General features: G+C 35.8%; 1 protein-coding gene across 1 annotated transcript in view; it reads right to left on the bottom strand.

Annotated features, from left to right (window-relative positions):
- The window catches only part of LOC127799315 (SCY1-like protein 2 A), a 29861-nt gene extending 10391 nt beyond the window's left edge, over nucleotides 1-19470 (bottom strand). The window contains exons 1-10 of the mRNA XM_052333235.1: nucleotides 18609-19470; nucleotides 15817-15921; nucleotides 14047-14157; nucleotides 13466-13648; nucleotides 11377-11503; nucleotides 7684-7745; nucleotides 7465-7551; nucleotides 6173-6259; nucleotides 3459-3572; nucleotides 535-663 (exon numbers count right to left, since the gene is read on the bottom strand). Of these exons, the coding sequence (XP_052189195.1) occupies nucleotides 535-663; nucleotides 3459-3572; nucleotides 6173-6259; nucleotides 7465-7551; nucleotides 7684-7745; nucleotides 11377-11503; nucleotides 13466-13648; nucleotides 14047-14157; nucleotides 15817-15921; nucleotides 18609-19103 (1500 nt within the window). The 5' untranslated portion in view covers nucleotides 19104-19470. The remainder of the gene's footprint in view (nucleotides 1-534; nucleotides 664-3458; nucleotides 3573-6172; nucleotides 6260-7464; nucleotides 7552-7683; nucleotides 7746-11376; nucleotides 11504-13465; nucleotides 13649-14046; nucleotides 14158-15816; nucleotides 15922-18608) is intronic.
- Nucleotides 19471-20346: the final 876 nt, after the last annotated feature.

The raw sequence follows: 20346 nt of genomic DNA on the forward strand, positions 1-20346 counted from the left end.
GTTTTATTATTAATTATATATATTCTATAATATTTCCAAAAAATCCACTTAGCTGTTTGCTTATAGTATTGATTGTATGACTAATTAAAATGTTATTTATTAATTACAATAATTTATTTCTCATGCTTAATTCTATATATTATTGGTTTATGTTGCATTATTAATATTTTTCAACTTTGATTTAGTTAAAAATAACATCAAATTATATCACAAAGTTTAAAAAATAAAAAAAATAGCAGTTTTCTTAAGCGCCGCCTAGGCCCCGCCTAGGCGCTAGGCCCCAGCCTGACGCCCGACTAGCGCCTAGCACCTTTTAGAACACTAATTCTCTTACAAAGCATGAACAGACAAATCAGAATACAATCAGTTTATGCTTTATATGTCAATACTTTTGGTGCACATACATGAAAAGGAATGGTGTCTCCAGAATATTCCTAAATAAAAGGAGGTAAGCCAACGAGAGCTTAGAAAGACTTAAATGTGGTAACTGTTCAAATAGTGATAAAGAGGAAATCAAGGCACAAACGCAATCACCTGAGCATCAAGTTGCTTTGCAAGAGAAACAGTTCTTTTCAGACCCTCCTCTTGCATGCGAGCATCATTATCATCGTAAGCTCGAACAAACAAGGGCAGGACATGTGAAACCAAGTGCTCCTGAGTAGCCTGCAACAATTGCAAAACATTTGATATCATGGCCAAGTACAGAAGAGGATAAGTAATAACAGGACAAAATGTTAAACTTTAAAAAAAAAAAAAAAGCACAGAAAACCAAAGCGAAAGAAAGAAAATTATGGTAATGAGAATAGAAAAGAAGCTGAAAATACCCATGCAATCTTGACTACAATTAACAGAACCCTGAAGATTCCAGAACCTAGAATGAACACAAGCATCACATGGTCACTAAACCAAGGATTTTTCAACTCTATAATTCATCAGATACCTCTTTTTGCCTTTCTTTTTGGGGTAAAATTTTAGATAAGTTGTATTTCCCATAGATAAGTACTTATAGTGCTCTTTCTCTTCAACTCCAGTAGTGGATTGAATAATCCATTCAACACTTCTAATATTGAACGTATTAGTCCTTATCATAGCTAGTTCCAAGTCCAGATCAAGGAAGGGTGCCTCAAGTAGCCAACAAGAAGCTAAAAATCATCAAATCTTTAGGAATCAATTCTTGACGAAATATTATTTTGTCATAGTATAATCCTCTTAGTGGTGCATTGGAATGCTCGAGGGAGTAGTTAAAAATGGGCTAGGTTTAACGCATCTATGCCCCAAATGTAGTGTTAAATTCACAATTGAAACTTATCGAGTTACTAAGGTCATGTTCGGTTGGATGGAACGGAGGCCGAGGGAATGGGAATCCCACAATATGCTGTTTGGTTACTATAGTAATTTCATTCCATACCCCTTCTCTCTCTCTCGTTCCATTCAAAACCATCCTGTCCAACCAAATGTGACCTAAGACATTTAATGCAAAGATGTACAAATAAATAGAAAATTTCACATATGGTGTTTGTGGATTTTTTTTTTTTTTTTGGTTGGGGGGGGGGGGGGGGGCACAATGACAAAGTCCCTAAAGAACTCTCATGGAGAGTTTTCGAGAAGAGGAGAATTTGAGTTGCTTGTATGCAAGTTATTACATATATGTATCATTGAGTAGATATATGTGTTATGACTTGTGGAAGAGATACTAAAAATTTTCAATTATTGGATTATATTAAGTCAACCCCACATAGTGGGATAAAGGGTGGATATATTGTTATTGTTGTTTTTGGATTATATTAAGTATTTGCATTGAAGATTTATCTCTTTTCCATCGTGATGGATGAAATTACACATTCAAGGAGAAGTAGTTAGGTGTATATTATTCATAAAAGATATTGTCTTCATAGACCAAACAAAAGAAGGTGTGAATGCTAAGCTTGAATTAGAATTCAATGGTCTAAGTTAAACAAGTGAAAAATCAAATTTATGAAATTGTTTAATAAAAATAGAAATGGGGATAATATTACAATGAGAGTTGAATATCAAGTTATTTGTAAAAAAGATCGATCTAAATATCTTAGATCAATTATTCAAAAAGAATATGGAATTATTGAGAATGTTACTTACATTATCAAAGGTAGAATAGTTAAAATGGATCAACATTTTATACTATTGAAAATATTGCATTAAAACTACAAAAATATAGCTATCAGCTATAAGACCAACTTTGTTGCATGACTCAAAATGTCATATCTAAATACTAACATGTTCAATTGTTTGATATGAGAAACAGCCTCTTTTCAAAACAAGGCAAGGTTGCGCACACAAATAACCTCCCCTGACCCTCACAAAGAGGAGAGAGTCATGTACTAGAGATGCCTTTTATATTAGCTAGCTTATCAAAGGAGAATGGTTGTAATCTTTGATTGAATTATAATTCTACAAGAAATGATTTATTACAACCATATGTATTGGATAGATATTTTATTAGCAAACAACCATGTAACAATATAAAAAACAACTAATTTAAACTCAAACTAGTAAAAGTAGATCCTGAAACCCTCAAAACAAGAAGATTGAACAGTAGCCCCCGTGGGCATAGCTCAGCGGTTGGGGGCGAGCACGTCTTGAAGATGGGTGGATTGTTGCCGTTATATAGCCTGTGTGAGGTCCCATGTTCGATCCTTAGCTATTAGGTTCTGTGATTAACCTCCTCTCCCTATCTGTGGGGCCGGCAGGGAGGGGCCCTTAAGGTGAGGGATTCACCTTTTGAAGAAGATTGAACAGTATTGCCTAATGCTAACATGAAGTTAATGAACTACATAAACATTCATGCCACCTAGTTTGTGCCACATCCTAGTGTCAAGAAGATCACAGTCCTGCCATGTGTCATGGGGTCATGTGGGAGGCTGTTAGGCTATATATGCGCCACAGCTGAGAATAGGGGATTATGTTATGTTTGATGAATGAATTCCCTCATTTTTTCCTCTCTTGAATTCTCTTGTATCTCTCTCTAAACTCCCTCTCACAATCCCTCTGATCTCCCTCTCTTTGCTGTTCTCTGTATTCCTCCCCCAATTCTAACTGCCTTATTCCTCCCTATCCATCTAATTCTTCCTCTGATTTCTCTCAATTTCCTATCAAAACCCTAGGAAAACCCTAGGTACATGACACCATGGCAAGAAAAAAGTAAGATAAAACAAAAGTTAAAAGAAACCCACAACAGGCACTAAGCTGATTCCCATACATAGTCATTCAGGTTCTCATCAATCTCCATTGGCTAAATATTTAATTCTGATTTCAATAGGAATAAAAAAAGAAGAGGAGGAAAAGGGGGGGGGGGGGGGCATGGAACAAAAAAAGGAAAACTAGACGTATAAAGGATATTTAACTGGACTAGCAACCACATTAACATGAAGAACAGCTAGAATAATCAATCAATAAAATAGATGAGGCGGCTAAGTAATTACCTTATTGATAATAAGATCAGCATGCTTTACAAGTAGCAATAATGTCTCACCTACAGCAGTACTCAAGACAGGAACAAGAGCCGGTAACGTTGATAGCTCAAAATCACTTTTATCCTGCAGCAAATTAAAGACGTCAAACCATGATTTTAACAAAGAAAGATGAAATGTCAAATATAGAACATATTAATTAGTAGACATAGAACCATCGGTGTTACACATGGACACCCTTCCATCGGTTAGACATAGTAGACATAATAATTAGTAGACATGGTTACACACGAACACTCTTCCATTGTTGTTACTCTAAAATCCAAGATAGACATGCATCCATACAAACAAACATCTTAACATACAGTCCTACATATATATATATATAAGAAGTTGTATGATAGAAAGAAAAATATGGAGGTCAAGGTAATCACTAAAGCAACAAATCCAGCAAACCACTTCTATCCTGCACTGGATTAAAGACATGAATCAATGATCTAAACAGATAAAATCACAGCCTATCAATCATGAAATGTCCAACAGAGAACACATCCATTATTTGGCAAAGCATCATGTATATGGTATAACATTAAGCAAAAGAATGGCTACACATGAACACTATGTGCCATTCATAGTTTAAGCTTCAAGATACATTTCCATCCATCCAGACAAACATGTTAACATACAGTTCTAAGTGTAGATGAATATTTGTGAACCAAAGAAGTATAAATGGAGGTTATAATAATCGGTACAGCAACACATCCACTATGGCAGAAAATATGATCATAATAAAGTGCTGTTCACTAGGTTTTGATCAGTAAGAATTAAGCCCCATAATTAAAAGAAAAAATGGGACAATAAATTCCAGCAAGAAAACATGCAGAGCACATTCAATTATTAAAGGTTCCCTTTTTTTTTGGTAACTAATAATAAATAAAAAGAGAACTCCCTAACAGGGGCAAACTCTATATATAAAGAACCTGTAAGACTACTTACAAAGATAGGTCATATACAAAGTGAAAGGGCCCTCTTTAACCCACAGAAATATGGTAATACAATGATTCCATTAAGATGAGTTTGCATGCCTTTCTGGATCTTTTGGCTAAGATCAAGTGTAGACAGGAGATTGTCTCTCTACACTCTCAAACACCCTACTATTCCTCTTCTACAGTACATCCCAACTAACTAAGAGTTACATTGATCATATTTCACTGTTCTGCTTTCTGAATCTTACAATTTTAATCTTGGCATATTTTGGACTCCAGTGTCCCCTTAGAGTTACCCCTAATGTGGATAGTATCAATATTCCTAATCGAGGCACTTACTAGGCTTCAAGCACATTTCCAACAATCTTACGAGTTTGTTTTTTATCATCATATCTTATTGTCAGACCTTGAAGGATCTGGCAATTGATCTCCTCTGATCGGACGGAAATCACAAGAGATTGAGAGAATTATCGAGAGAGGGGCATGGGAGAGAGAGGGAGGGAGAAATTCAGAAATGAATTTGATTGAACTTTCTCTAGATGCCTCCAATAGTTGGATCAGCGTTTTTTATACTGATCCTCTTATCACATGGGTCTTTCCTGCCCAAACAACCTAACCGCCTGTGTACAACTTCTTAAGGCATTCCCTAGGTACAACATATAATAGCAGTCTATAAGTACCTCCCATACACCTATATAACATAGCTACAATTTGCAGGCACATGACACTTATCAAATTTATATATTCACTATTATATCATTAGTTGCCTTTCCAGTGCTCTTAAGAGTTTTAGCTTATACAAAGGCATTCTAAGGCTCCATCACAATTAGTAGATTCATCAATAAGGTATCAGTTTTATTGTAGCGCAACACTATACCATAAGGGTTTCTAGTCTTATAATCAATGTGTTATTCAAGTTTTACAATGAGGACCTTTTTACTGTCAATGACATTAATATAAATATATGGGCTTAAAAAGAAGATAGTTTGATTTTAGGTTTTCTCTAATTAGCCACCTGAATTGCTCTATTTCTCGTGTTTCTTCCTTCGTCCATCTTTCTTCTATCCTTCCTTTATATTTGTTCTGCAGGGAATTTAAAGCAATCAAAGCATGCATCAATCGCAACAGACACTTAACCATTCCTCCACTTACTCCACCTTTATGTGTCATTAAGCCTAGTTGAAACTGTATCTTTTCATATATGTTAGCCTTCAATACTAAATATCCCTTCTTAGATACTTTTGTTTTCATTAAAGTTGAATTTCATATATTCAATTTTATTATCATATTTATCTTGAAACCTCGTACTTCAAGAAATCCCCTGGCTAGTGTTTACCATACTTTATTTTCATCTACTAAAACAATGCTGCCCATAGAAAGTATACAACACACTACCTCACTTCTACTTATTCAAGTCAATTCATCCACACATAATGCAAATGATTTTTTAAAATAGATCTTTGACATAACCTAGACATGTAAAGCATAAGAGCACAATGGTTCAGACCATTTTAGCAATTGAAAACAATGCATCTTATGTCCCTGCAATTCATAAAACGAAAAACATTTTAGATATCTAATCATGTGATGAAGTGAAGCGAGTTGCATTAGATTTCAAGTCTGCCTTGACAACTCTGTACAATTGTAAGATCTAGAGAACAAAAATTTCCACAACATTTACCAATAGGCACACAGGAAATACAAAGCTGAGATTCTAGAAGGATAAACTAACTACAGTACCTGAGACTCTGCAATGGTCAGAACCATGGGAAGAATCATTGGTTGCATCACCACATTTCGAAGCTCTGCACAGAGAGGTGGAAGGACCTGCATACAATATGGTATAAAAATCTGTGCTCAACCAACTGTTCATATTCCCCAAAAATGATAAAAGAAAGTCTAAGTAAAACACATTACCAAGCATACAACCTTCCACTGCCTTCCAACTAAAAACAATAAATAATAAACAATGAGCATGATAACAGATTAAATGACAACAAAAGACTTTCAGCCACTTGTATTAGCTTAAACCATCACAGCTTATAAGCACAAGGAGCTTAATTGCCAATAATTTGGACATTTACTTGGACAACACAAGCTTATTTTAAGATAGTGTATAAGCTACCAAAATACAAGCTATAGGTTACCAACTTTCTAAATAAGCTGTTGGAAGAGCTTGTAAGTTCGGTAGCTTATAATTCAAAATTTGCCAAACAGGTAGAAAAAAATTTTAAAGTTCTTGAAAAGCTTATAAGCTCTCTTTGAGCAAAATTTAAGCTAAGCCAATTAGCCAAACACCCTCCATGTTGGACAGCTTTACTAAATCTAGGCCAAAATTGCCTTCGAATAATTTTGTGCACCATGAAACACAAGGAGGGGTCCTGGCATTCCAAGAAAAATTTCCCAGCCCAATAAGAGAAGAATTCTTCAACAGTTCCCAGAGGAAAATGTGGATTTGGTTTATTTTTGTGTGGAGCAAAATTTAGGAACTAGTGGTCAGAATTCTCAGGAAAAAAAATGGTAGCTGAGAAATTGGAACTATTAAATTTTGGAATTTAGACTTTGATTTTTATTTTAGTATGATTTGCTTAGAGATTTGATTTATCTTTTTCTTTCTTTTTCTGGATTAAATTTCTGTTTACTAATCTAGTGTCAATTTATTTTGGTGTGCTATTTTCACTGTTTAGCCTATTTTCATAGACTTATTTTCACTCTCAACCATATTTACACAATTACATTTCATAACAAGTTAACAACAATTCATTGATCAAATAGACCCCCATAATACAATATCAATATTAATAAAAACTCACTCAAAGACTGCATTTTAAGAATCAGATATTCGTATGTTTCCAGATTTTCTTTGTTAAACATTTTTCAAGTCAAGATCTCATATCAAGTTTGACAATTCATCAAGGTTTGGCAACAATGTCAAGCACAAATACCAGTTAGAAGATAAGAGAGGATACCACATGCTATGCTGCTGAGTCTTTAAAATTTCATCAAAAAATGGGAGAAGAAATCATTCAAACCTTATACCGCAGTATGCGGGAGTCAAAATCCTTCCACATGTCCGATAATGCCTTCAAAAACTCAGACTTCTGCATGTTATCTCTCTCCTGCAAATATAAGCTTGAATCACTTGAAAATGCAGAATTTCAATAATCACTCTACTGTATTATTTCATGATTAATGCTTTTGGTAATCCCTCCTTGTATCATGCATTAACCGAACTAAAATTAAATTCATACAAGCATGTGGTCCAGGAACCGAAGAGCGCGTAACCTAGTATCATTCCGGAAAAAGGGAGAACCTGCACAGAAAGAACATAAAACTTGAGAAAATAATAAGATGCTAACGAGACATAAATTGAATATTTCACGTTTATGCACTAAGAGCTCATCAGCATCTATAGCAGACTCCATTTCCTTTCTCAGAACAAAGCATCAAAAGGGATCAAAGAATTGCAACAGAAATTTTTGGTTGAAATGCTTTACAAACAAGTTAAAAGCGCTGAAAGAGCTCCATAGAAAAAAATATTTGGAAATTGCTCCATGGCTGAACACTACTGACATGCAAGCAAGCAAGCAAACAAAATGACAGTAAGCAAGAAGACACTTGTTTTCCTTGGCCTTTACAAGCATTTCAGGCAGCAAGCTCCCTATGAGATTTTCAATACCAGTTACCCAATTTGGCTGCATTGGAAGAGCTTTTAAGCTACATAGCTTGAAATCCCTTCGAGCAGCATTTTGGAAAGCTATCTGGGTCCAACTTTTTTTTTATTTTGAAGCTTATAAGCTGCACGCAAAAAAGCCTAATTTGACCAAGGAAAAGACGAATAAACTCTCACATAAATCTAAAATTTCCATACCAACTAACCAAATCCCTAACCCCTCTTTACACTTCCATTCGACCGAAACACCATTTGTTAGCATTCCTGTTTCTCTTCGCCCACTCTCATTGTGCACCCTCACCATCACTCTCCTCTCGTTTCGCCACCATTGCTGCTCTGCTGAAGCTAGTCCCAATCACTGTTACTCCAGATCATTTAAAAATCCCTCCCTTCCATCTCGTTTTGCTTCTCCCCAATTGTTAATAAAGAAAAAAAATTATCAATTTAACATAAATTTATCAGATTTATTAATAAAATATCAAAATCTTCAGTTTCATTAATTAAATATAAATTTATGACATTAATTAGTAAATATCACATTTATGAATTAAATTTAAATTTAGCATAGTTATTAATTACATATCAAACTTATTATACTAAACGCTTGACCAAAAATATCTAATTTATTAATTAAGCAAATTTTTAAATTTTATTAATTAAATCACATTTATTATATAACTATTGGTAATATATGCTATAACAAAGTACAATTAATTAAATTATTTACCCAAAAAAAAAAATTTATGGATTTATTTGTAAAAGTAAGTAGTATGTACTTTTTGGTCATTTTATAACTTCTAACAACTTATAAGCTTTTCTTTTACCAAACACATAACTATATAGCTGACACCTTAAAACACATTTTATCCAAACAATTTAACAGTTTATTACAGCCATTGACTCTCACAACTTAAAAGCACTCGTAAAGCTTTTATGCACTAAGCTTAAAAGCTCATGTTAAAACTAGTAAGCCAAACAGGCTTGCCTCTTCCCAGCTGGTCTTCGCACCTGAAAAGGTTTGGAGCAAACTTCCAATCTAAGGCACGCAAAGTTGTGGCCCTGCTTCAAACCTCTTTCACAGATCAACCATAACACTTAACAGGTGTACCAGCGAAAAAACCAGCCAGAGATTGCATTTAGATCATCCAAATTGGTCCAGAAAGTCTCTTTCAAATCAAGCTAGCAGACTTTTGGGAGGCAATACAAGGTAAACTTCCCATCTGCATGTGCAGTATGCACATGCATACATATCTAGCATAAATTATTACCAATATAATTTTATTTTGAACTAGGTAAATAACACTTGGGCATGGATAGAGAGCAACAATTAAGGGTGATGGTGGTGGGTGGTCATGGTGGGTTGTGCAGAACAGATTATTGGACGGAATAATGCTTTGCCTCAAAATCAATCAGTCTATAATATTTACTCTGTTTGAAATTCAGGAGTATTGTGCAGAACAGATGATTGGATGGGAGAATGCTTTGCTTAATACTTTATTTAAAAATTTGAAAGTAAACTGATTTTACACCATCATCATCATCATCATTAACTACTCCTTGTCCTAACCAAGTTAAGGTAGGGTCGATGGCATGGCATTCATAATGTTAATTGCCCTCTAAAAATCACATTAACAATCAGTGTTCTAAAAGGCGCTAGGGACTAGTCGGGCGCCAGGCTGAGGCCTAGCGCCTAGGCGGGGCCTAGGAAAATTGCTGTTTTTTTTTATTTTTTAACTTTGTGGTGTAATTTGATGTTATTTTCAATTAAATTAAAGTTGAAAAGCATCAATAATGCAACATAAACCAATAATACAATAAAAAAACAAATAAGTGAATAACAAATAACATTAATAATAATAATAAGTGAATAACAAATAATCAAAGTTAAAACATTAATAATAATAATTAATAAATATTCAAATAAGTGAATAACAAATAATCAAATATTAACATAAATCCTAAATTAAATAACAAAAAAACAAAAAGAAAACAAAAGAGGCAACATGCATCAGCAAGCAGCAGCAACGGAGGCGACTCTGCAACTGGTGTGCGAGCACAAGAGAGAAGGGGAAATCGGTGGTGGTGCGCGAGCACGAGAGAGGCGACTCTACAACTGCAAGAACCGAAGGCGACTCTACAACTGCAAGAGACGGTGGCGGCGTGCGAGCACGAGAGAGGCAACGGTGGAGGTGATGGCGACTCTGCAACAGACTGTCGGTGGCGGTGCGCGCGAGAGAGATGGGGTAACGGGTAAGGGAAAACAAAAACCCTAATAAATTTATACTAAATCGATTCACGCGGCCCAGGCAGCCGATTAGGCCATAATCGGCCAGGCGATTCACGCAACTAGGTGTCTGCCTTGGCTGCCTAGGAGCCACCCAGTATCGATTAGCCAAGCCGGTGCCTAAGGTGGCTGATTTGACCATAATCGCAGCGGCCAACGGTCGCCTAGCGCCTTGGCACCTCCTAGGCGGCCACCTAGGCCGCATTTTAGTTCACTGTTAACAATACAAATCCATGCAAAAGAAGAATGTGGCAAAGTAAATAAATTATACAAATTATTTTTAACTTTTCAAAAAAAAATTATAAAAACCAACCTAAACAAATCAACAATCTAATTACTAACTAAAAGCAGGCTGACCAATGCTCTACCTATTTCTCTCTCAACCCTCTTTGGGGCTGGCTATAGTCAGTCTTGACCCCTTTCACCTTGAGATTTATGTCTACATCCAGGAGTAGCCTCAAAACCTCTCCACTCCAGTTAGAATCTCCAGATAGAGTATAATAAAAAATTGCATGGATGATGTCAGCACCATTTTCCACATCTTATATTCAAGCTAGACGGGATGTGTAAAACTCATTCTTGCTTTTGCAGTTGGCATGTTTGTTGTTTTGTGTGTGTGTTGGGAGGGGGGGGTTGTCTCTTTTCCTACTCTCGTTGAATTGGCATGGGACATGACACACTCAGCACTAAGCATTATCTTAAAACTGACGCAACAAGCTTTCTCAAATCTTATGTTCAGGTGTCACCCTACTGGAGACAACAGAACTCCTGAACTTATTGCTCTGTGATAGATAATATAAATCTAGGGATTTTTAGGAAAGCCTACTCTTAAAAATACTTGGTCCATATGTTCACTTTAAAAGTTGAAATTAATTTCTAATTATGTTACAGTAAGTATAATATGTATGTACAGATAAGACTATAGTTAAGAAAGAAAACAGTATTACAGGACTACAATTACAGGCTTCAAACAGTAAACATTCTTACCTGTGAAGTCCAAGGCTGTTGGTCTAAGAGCCTCATTTGCAGACAGCATTTTTTGTAGGTCAGGCACCAACTCTGGTGGTATGGATGAGAAAGCCTGACTGGATAAGTAAGTCAAACTATTCATGTACTGCAGGCAAGGATTACAAATAATAAGTAATTAATCAAACCTAGCACACTAAAAACAGAAGGAAACAAGAACTTGAAGAAAAAACAAACTGCCATACATAAACATTGCATTTTCATTGCAGATATACTAATAGGATTCTAAAGCTAATAGGATTCCAAAGAAAGAACAAGTATAATATTTCTTAACCTGATAACATTAGCTCTCCTCTTAATCCATACATTTTTACTAATGTACTCAAGGACAAACCTGAGGTTTATAGAAGCAAACAAAAGGAACAAGGGGGCTTATTCGCAGAAAAATGAAAATCAAAAATTAATTTCTTGACCACATAAATATTTCTGAACTCAAGGGATCTTGTCCTTTGCACCCTTTTACATAGCTACAGACCTAGCCACCCCTCCCCTCTATCTAAATAAACCAGGTAAATTCAGTCAAACAGAAGAAAGAACATTTGATATACTTTTTCTATGCTAAAACAAACTCAGATCCTGATTTATCAATTACTGCAGCTTTGGCCAGATTAGATTGTCACCATTCAATTAATCTCATCATTATTAATAAGTTTCAGGGGGAAATTAGTAAAGTCAACATACGCAACTCTAGCTAGCAAGCTAATATATGTGCTTACACCATTTTACAGTTTTCTCTTATTTCGGTTTGTTGATTCAAGTAAAAGCCAAGTGGATACTAGATTTTTTTGGGGGGGGAAGTGAAAGACTTCTTCCACCTATTACTATATCAGCAAACCAGAAAGGGCAGTACTAAAGATGAAAATCAAGAAAAGCAAGGAAGGCTAAATGTCTGTTTACTTGCGGAGAATGTTTTCTGTTTTCCATCTCCAATTTTCATCTCTGTTTCCATGTTTCCATTTCTACAAAAAAAAAATCAGAGACAAATGAAAAACGTGTTCATTTCTATTAAATATGAAACTAATTTTACACTTCAGAAAACGAGAGAATGTGTTCAAAATCATGCAAAACAAGAGATGTACAGATCGACGGCAAAGGGAGAGGTGAATGGTCAGGGCAGCCTGATAAAAAGAGTTGGCGCCATCGCTGTGGAAGAGGAAGGCACGGTGGTGCTGGTCGAGAGATGAAGGCAGCAAGAGGAGAGGAAGAGTGCAGCGGGGGAAGAGGGCGGTGATGGTGCTCGCCGTCACAATCGTAGGGATGAGGACGGCAAGAGAAGAGGTTGGTTGTGCTCGCTATTGCAATGGCAGAGGGCAGCAGGAAGAGGAGATGAAGGTGTGGTGAGTGGGTGGGTGGATGCGAGCGAATGAAATATTAGGAAAGAGACAAGCAAAACAGAAAAAAAAAAAAAAAAAATTGTGTTGATAGTATTCCAAGTGGGGCTCAAATTAGAAAAGTGTCTTTTCCAAAACATCTTTAAAATGTTTTCTAAAGTCTAATATAATTTTAGAAAGCAGAAAATTTATTTTCTATTCTCCAAATTAGAAAAAAAAAAATCGTTTTGAACATAGTTTCCTATTTTCTATCTCTACAGAGATATTTTCTGGAAAACTACACTAATTTTCCACAAGTAAACAGGCCCTAACCTTCTTGGATGCCATCTTGATGGCTGTCCAAGGAATTGAAAAGTGAGAGGTCATTTTTTGTTAAAACACCTGAAATTCATCCTGATGTCCTCTTTAATCTACACTATTCGTTACACTTTCTGACATTGATTCTTTTGCTATTCTACTTTCACAAATGAAAACTTTTCCCAGTTGTATTGATCTCAGTGATTAAAAGCATGAGCAGTTACTTTTAGTTAAGAAATCCTGAAATCCCTTCTAATGTTTTCTTTAATCTCACTTCTTTAATAGAATGAGTGGTCCTTGGTGGATAGACAAGAAGAAGAAAGACAAAAGTTCCTCTCTCATTTGTCAAGCCAGAGTCAAATTTAATTATAAACAACACAAAAGAGTAATTAGAGATCCACTGCCTTGTATCAAAACCATACCATCTTGACATTGTTGTGGCAGTCAAACAAGCACTTTCGAGCAATCAAGTGGTAGGCAAGGCACCCAAAACTAAATATATCAGAAGAACATCCAACTGACGATGTTTTACTCCGGACCAGTTCAGGAGCAGTGTAATCTAGAGATGGCTGAAGGGGCAGCAGAGAATCCTCAACATCATATTCCTGTTCAATCAGCAGCCAAATAAGATAACACAGTTGCTGTTGAAAAGCATCACCTTTGAAACAAAGTACACTGGTTTTGAAGAATTCAACTAAATTAGTTATATAACTTATATTCCAACATCACAGCAGTAAGAAAATGAAAAAAATAAAATAAAAACAAGTACAACAGTTCCAGCAGAGAAGTTCAATGCAGCACAAAGTATCACATCATAATCTTGGGTAAAATATCTGTGACATTGAGGAGTATCATCTACTCCAATCTTCGCTAGAGTATGCATATACATGGGATTACATAAAATTGAACAGGAAGAACAATCTAATATCAAATCCTCAGAAAGAAGGAAGCAGAACAAAAATAACTAACAATTTTTCCCCAGTCCTATAATCTGTTTACTCACAGCATAATGAAAGCCCTGCACGTTAGCAAGATCACCGGAGGATTGATCCGCTGCAACTGCAAAACCAAAGCCACCAAGCTTCCAAGCACCAGTGAAAGTAACGAGGACAGTCTGCATCAGTAAATGAGCAACTAGTTCGTTAATCTACACATTCCACGCACCCCAAAACTAGAAAAGTAGTAATGTAGGTTCATAACTGGGGCATGGACATCAGCCAGCTGACCACTGAGCCTGTCCATGTTTTCTTGGGCTGTGATGGCATATAGGCCCGATTGACAAGGCATGGATGAAATTTTGACACAATTGTAAAACCAGCTAAGCCTGGGGTCATTACGAGTGGCCTATAATTAACATTTTTTTCTATGCAGTAACTCTATAATTAACAAATTTTTAAAAGCCCAATCCAACCGCTATTTGTCAAGAAAAATTGTTGGGACTTATGAGTTGCATATTTAGTTGGAAAGCAGGTCAAATGGGCAAGTTTGGATTTATGGTATTCTTATACAGTCAAGCCTATGTGTGAAAGATAGTCTAGATGACTGAGCTGGTCTAGGCTTGGACAGTCATATTTTATCTTATTACATAGTGCAGCCCAGTCTAGCCAATGTACACCCATATTTATGCAGACCAAAAATAGCCACTGTTGTCGCTTTCAAAGCTGTTTAAAATTGCTTTGGACATGGATGGAACCAAAGTGTTAACAATATGACCATTGCAAATTATAGGAATTGAGCACAAAACTATAACCCACCAACCCACCCCATGTCCCTCAACGACAATAACAATCCCATGCCTTAATCCCACTATATGGGGTTGGCTGGGGGGGGGGGGGGGGGGGGGGTTGAACCATGCATGCAGCATGTTGAGGGAAAATTTATAGTTAATCAACATTAAATAGACACCACCAACTGGTGGTGAGTTCTTTATTATCTTAAAAGAAATAGGGGAATCAAAAGGGCATGCATATTTTTCACGACCACAAGAAGTAGGAAGATATTTTCTTATTTTTATTTTCAGTTATATATATTTATTTAGTGTTTATTTATAATTGAGTTCTAGGAATTACAGTTATAAAGTAGTGAGGAGATAATGGAGTGATTTAAGAGCAGTTATTGGTAGTGGAGGAAGATATGGTAACTGCCACAAATAACTGTTGGTTAGCTTTCTATGTAAACCTGTAACCCCACAATGTAGATCATGTTATGGGTTATCAAGAATTTATTGAATTCTCTCATTTTCCCCTATTGTTCTCTCTGATTTCCCTCTCAAGTAAGAAGATATTTTCTTATTTTTATTTTCAGTTGTTATATATATTTATTTAGTGTTTATTTATAATTGGGTTCTAGGAATTACAGTTATGGAGTAGTGAGGAGATAGTGGAGTGATTTAAGAGCAGTTATTGGTAGTGGAGGAAGATATGGTAACTGCCACAAATAACTGTTGGTTAGCTTTCTATGTAAACCCGTAACCCCACAATGTAGATCATGTTATGAGTTATCAAGAATTTATTGAATTCTCTCATTTTCCCCTATTGTTCTCTCTGATTTCCCCCTCAATTCTGCCAAATTTCTCCCCGATTTCTCATGGTTTTCCCCCTACTTTCTGTCAGTCTCCCTAATTTCATTCTGTTCCCCCCTCAATTCTTGTTATTTCTCTCTCAATTTCCAGTTCTACCTTCTAAGGAAACATCAATTAGGACTAGGGTCCTGCCAATATTATAAAACAGAAAACTGCCATTACACATACACACACAGCAAAATAGGTGTTAACCTCAGGACATAATGCCCGATGAACAAGATGTGCATTGTTATGAAGGAAGTTCAAGGTTTCTGCAATCTGAAGCAAACCATGCTTCACCTCCAATAATCCCATTTCCTGAAATAAAGGATCTCATCAGAAAACTATACAAAAGACATGATAAATTCTATGGCACAATGGATATTAGAGCCTAAAAGCATTATTCAGTCAGGAAAAAGGAACTGGCTTATAAAGGATACTATATTTTTTTATTCATTACCATATTATTTTTTCCTGTTCAAGAAAAAATATGAAAGCATAGCATTAAATTGCAAAGAAAGTCATTATTTCTTCACAAGTTTGGAAGCATTCTCTTGTAACAGGTTCTTTCCTTTGCTGGATACTTGGATAAGCAGCATACTCTCCTAATAGGTTATGTTTCCAAGCCCCAGGCATATCAAATAAGAGATTCAGGAGAGCATAACACATGTAGATCTGAAATTAACCAGGATAGTTTCAAAGCGCAAGAACAAAATGGAGCCAACCCAATATCCAATTTCACTGCTTTAGATCAAATTATGATGTCCTACACAAGAAATTCACTATCAATTAATAAATTTCAGACCACCACAATGATAACAAGAAAAATCAAGATCAAAACTCTAATTTATCCCTATTTAATTAAAAAGTTATTCTTATATACAAGAACAAATGAGATGTTCAAAATTGTGAAAATTATAGAGGAATTAAGTTAATGAGTCATACCATGAAACTCTAGGAGAGAGTAATAGAGCAGAGACTCAAAAAAGAAACAGACGTCTCGAAAAATCACTTTGGTTTCATGCCTAGTAGGTCAACAATAGAAACTATATACCTACTGAGGCGCTTAACGGAAAGGTATTGGGATCATCAGAAAGACCTGCATATGGTGTTTATAGATCTAAAAAAGGCCTATGATAGGGTCCCTAGAGAAGTATTATGGAGGGTTTTAGAGAAGAAAGGAGTTCGAATAGCCTATATACAAGCCTTTAAGAACATGTATCATAGTGCAGAGACAAGAATCAAAACATGTGAAAGGGATACTGAACCGTTTAAATTTACAATGAGACTACATCAAGGTTCTGCACTAAGTCTATACTTATTTACTTTAGTAATGAATGAACTCATTCAACACATTCAAACAGAGGTGTCATGGTGTATGTTATTTGCAGATGACATAGTGTTGGTGGATGAAACAAAAGAGGGAGTGAATACTAAACTTGAGTTGTAGAGAAACAATTTAGAATTTAAGGGATTTAAATTAAGTAGAAGGAAAACAGACCCTATGGAATGTAAATTTAGTAAGAATGCAAGAGTAGATGATGTTATAATAAAATTGGAAGATCAAATCATATAAAGAAAAGACAATTTTCGATATTTGAGATCAATGATTCAAAAAGATGGAGAAATTCACGAGGATGTCATGCATAGAATTAAGGCAGGTTGGCTAAAATGGAGAAATGCATCGGGGGTGTTATGTGATGATAAAATCCCATTAAAACTGAAAGGAAAATTCCATAGGACAACTATAAGACCAGTTTTGTTGTATGGCTCAGAATGTTGGGCAATCAAATACCAGCATGAGTAAAAAACGAGCGTAACGGATATAAGGATGCTAAGATGGATGTGCGGCTATACAAAAAAAGATAAAATTAGAAATGAGGTTATTCATAATAAGGTATGAATAGTGCCAATCGAGGAGAAGGTGATAGAGATTAGACTAAGATGATTTGGTCATGTGAGAAGAAGACCAAGAGACGCTCATGTGAGGAGAGTTGATAAAATGGAACAATTAGTCAAAAAAAGAGGTAGAGACAGACCCAAGAAGACTTTGGGAGAGACATTAAAGTTTGATATGAAATGTATGGGCCTGAATGAAGATATGACAAAAGACATAAATACATTTGTTCTTAAGGTGGAAATATTGAAATAGATTTTAATTCTCTTACTCATTGCTCTCCAAAGATTTGCTGATTTCAGCAATTCCAACCTGTAAAATTTTGACATGCTATGCCCAATCTTATAGTAATAATTATGATAAACTAATGATACCATCGAAACCACAAGTAGAGGAGACTAACTGTTATTTTTTTCTGAAAATAATTCATTTTTATCCCAAATTTCTAAGAATCAAAATTGTTTAAGGAATTTTAGATCTAGTACAAGTCTAAAGCTTGCTAGAAGAAATTAAGGACAAAAACCTAAAATTTAAATCAGCTAGAAAAAGCTGAAAGCCATTGGTCATAAGACACCAGAGTCTCGATTCTCCAAATCAACTAGATTGAAGAAAGGTCAGTGCCAAATTTATGGTACCATATATACAAAAGAAGCCACAAATGTAGTCCCTCAAGGATATTATATGAGGTCTTGAAAGACAGAGGGATTACCTGAAAACAAATCTTTTGCTTTAAAGAAAAAAAACAAACAAACAGCAGGAAAGTATAAAAATCCAGTTGAAATTAAATAAATTAAGGTCATGCAAACGTATAAAGGGTAGGTGAGTACAAATAACTCCATCCATTTTCTACCTACCATTTCGTATATACAAGAAAGCAAATATTACATGGGCATTCATAGAGTTCGTGAATGTTAAACCCGGACCTCCTCAGTAATAGGTCAGATAAGCATATGCTTGAGCACACAAACCATGAAAATTCAAATGGGTGGGAGTGAGTGACCAAAGAATATAAATTACCCAATTGCAGATTAGGATTCACTAAGCAAAATGCAACCAAGAGAAAGATTAGTAAAAATGCTGCAAATCCTGACAAGCAACCACAACGTACCATGCCCTTGAGCTCCTTGGGCACATCGGCAATATTATCAACGTTGCCCAGCGTATTGGCCACCGAGGCGAACAGCGGTTCAGTGACCATGGCCATGGCATTCTTACTCTCGTCCAACGCCTGGACCACGTGGACTACCCCGGGATGGCGCAACCTGACAAGTCTGGCCGCATCCGCCCGAATTATGTCGAGGAATGAGTCCTCAGCGGCCTTGGACAATCCAGCCCGAATCCGGGCTTCGGAGAGAGACTTCTTGTCAAGGACCCAAACACAGACGGTAGGGTACTGGTGGGAGATGCCGGATCCAGAGCGGGACTTGGCGGAGTAGAGCTTCCAGGCGAGGCCGGGGCCGGCGGAGCCGATCTGGTGGATAAGGTCGTAGTCCTGGAGGGGTTTGGGACCGGTGACTTCCTGAACGGTAGTCTGGACGGTTTTCTCGATCACAGCGGCGGTCTTGGCTAGGGCTTGGGTTAAGGTTCGCATGTTGAGAGACATGTTGATCTGGATTTGTAAATGTCGGATTTTCGCTAGGGTTTCTTATACCTCGAAGGGACGGCGTCTGTGGCGGTGGTGGAATTGAATTTGATTTTTGCCGGAATCGGATCTCCACCTCTGCCTCTCTCTCTCTCTCTCTCTCTCTCTCTAGTTCCTCTAGTCTTCCGCCACGCTCTCTCTCTCACTAAAACCAAAAGCACATCGCGGCGGGGGTGGTGGCGCAGGCGGAGGAGGACAAGCTGTCGGCAAATTTGTCATTTGATTCCCCGTTGGCTTCTACCATTCTTCTTTATATTTTTCCCCAAACGAACAGAGACGAAACGAAGAGAGTGAGAAGACCTTTGGGTGCAAACTAAAACTCTTTCCTATTACACCTTAATCATAAATCAATACATATGCTGTCATGTATTGGGGTAGATATATTATTATTAAAAATATTAACTTTTTAGCTTAATTTTTATTTTAAAACAAATTTTTAATTTTATTTCATACTCAACCTATTTTTGTAATTTCAAAGTGTAAGACCCACATTGACTTTCAATAGGTGAAATATTGACTCAGAGATGAGATGACAATTGGTGTTATTTCACCATCAAACCATCACATTTAGAAGACTTTAAAGTAATTAAAAATCCCTTATAATTTCTCTCTCTCATAAACAATGACCAATAAGAGTCTTCGTTAAACCTCGATAATAAAGTTTTTAGAAATAAAAAATTATGTGACATGCTTTGCTATTTTTTAATAAACCCCCAATTAAAAGGGGATTAGACTATCTTCAATGGCAATCTCTATCTCAATTTCCTTTATATTATAAATAATTAATTTTTTATTTTAATTTTTACCTCAAAAAGTGTAAGTGTTCTACCCAGACTCTCTATTCTCTTTTTTTTATTTCACTCTTCATTTTATTTATTTATTAATAAATTTTAATTATATTTATTTTATCTTATTTATAATTTTCACACATACACAAAATCAATAATCAAATATATAAATTAATACTTAAATACACAAAATAATTAAATATACACATAAACAAATTTAATAATTAAATACATAAAATAATCAAATACACACATACACAAAATCAATAATTAAATATACAAATCAATAACCAAATACACAATATCAATCATCTAATACAAAAATAAATAAATAAATTCTTTAAAATCACAAGAAAACACTGCTCGATCTGCTCCACGTTCTATTCAAAGAATATGCCAAAAAATTATCCAAAATC

This window comes from Diospyros lotus, chromosome 4, assembly GCF_014633365.1.
Source record: "Diospyros lotus cultivar Yz01 chromosome 4, ASM1463336v1, whole genome shotgun sequence".
NCBI classification, from domain to species: Eukaryota; Viridiplantae; Streptophyta; class Magnoliopsida; order Ericales; family Ebenaceae; genus Diospyros; species Diospyros lotus.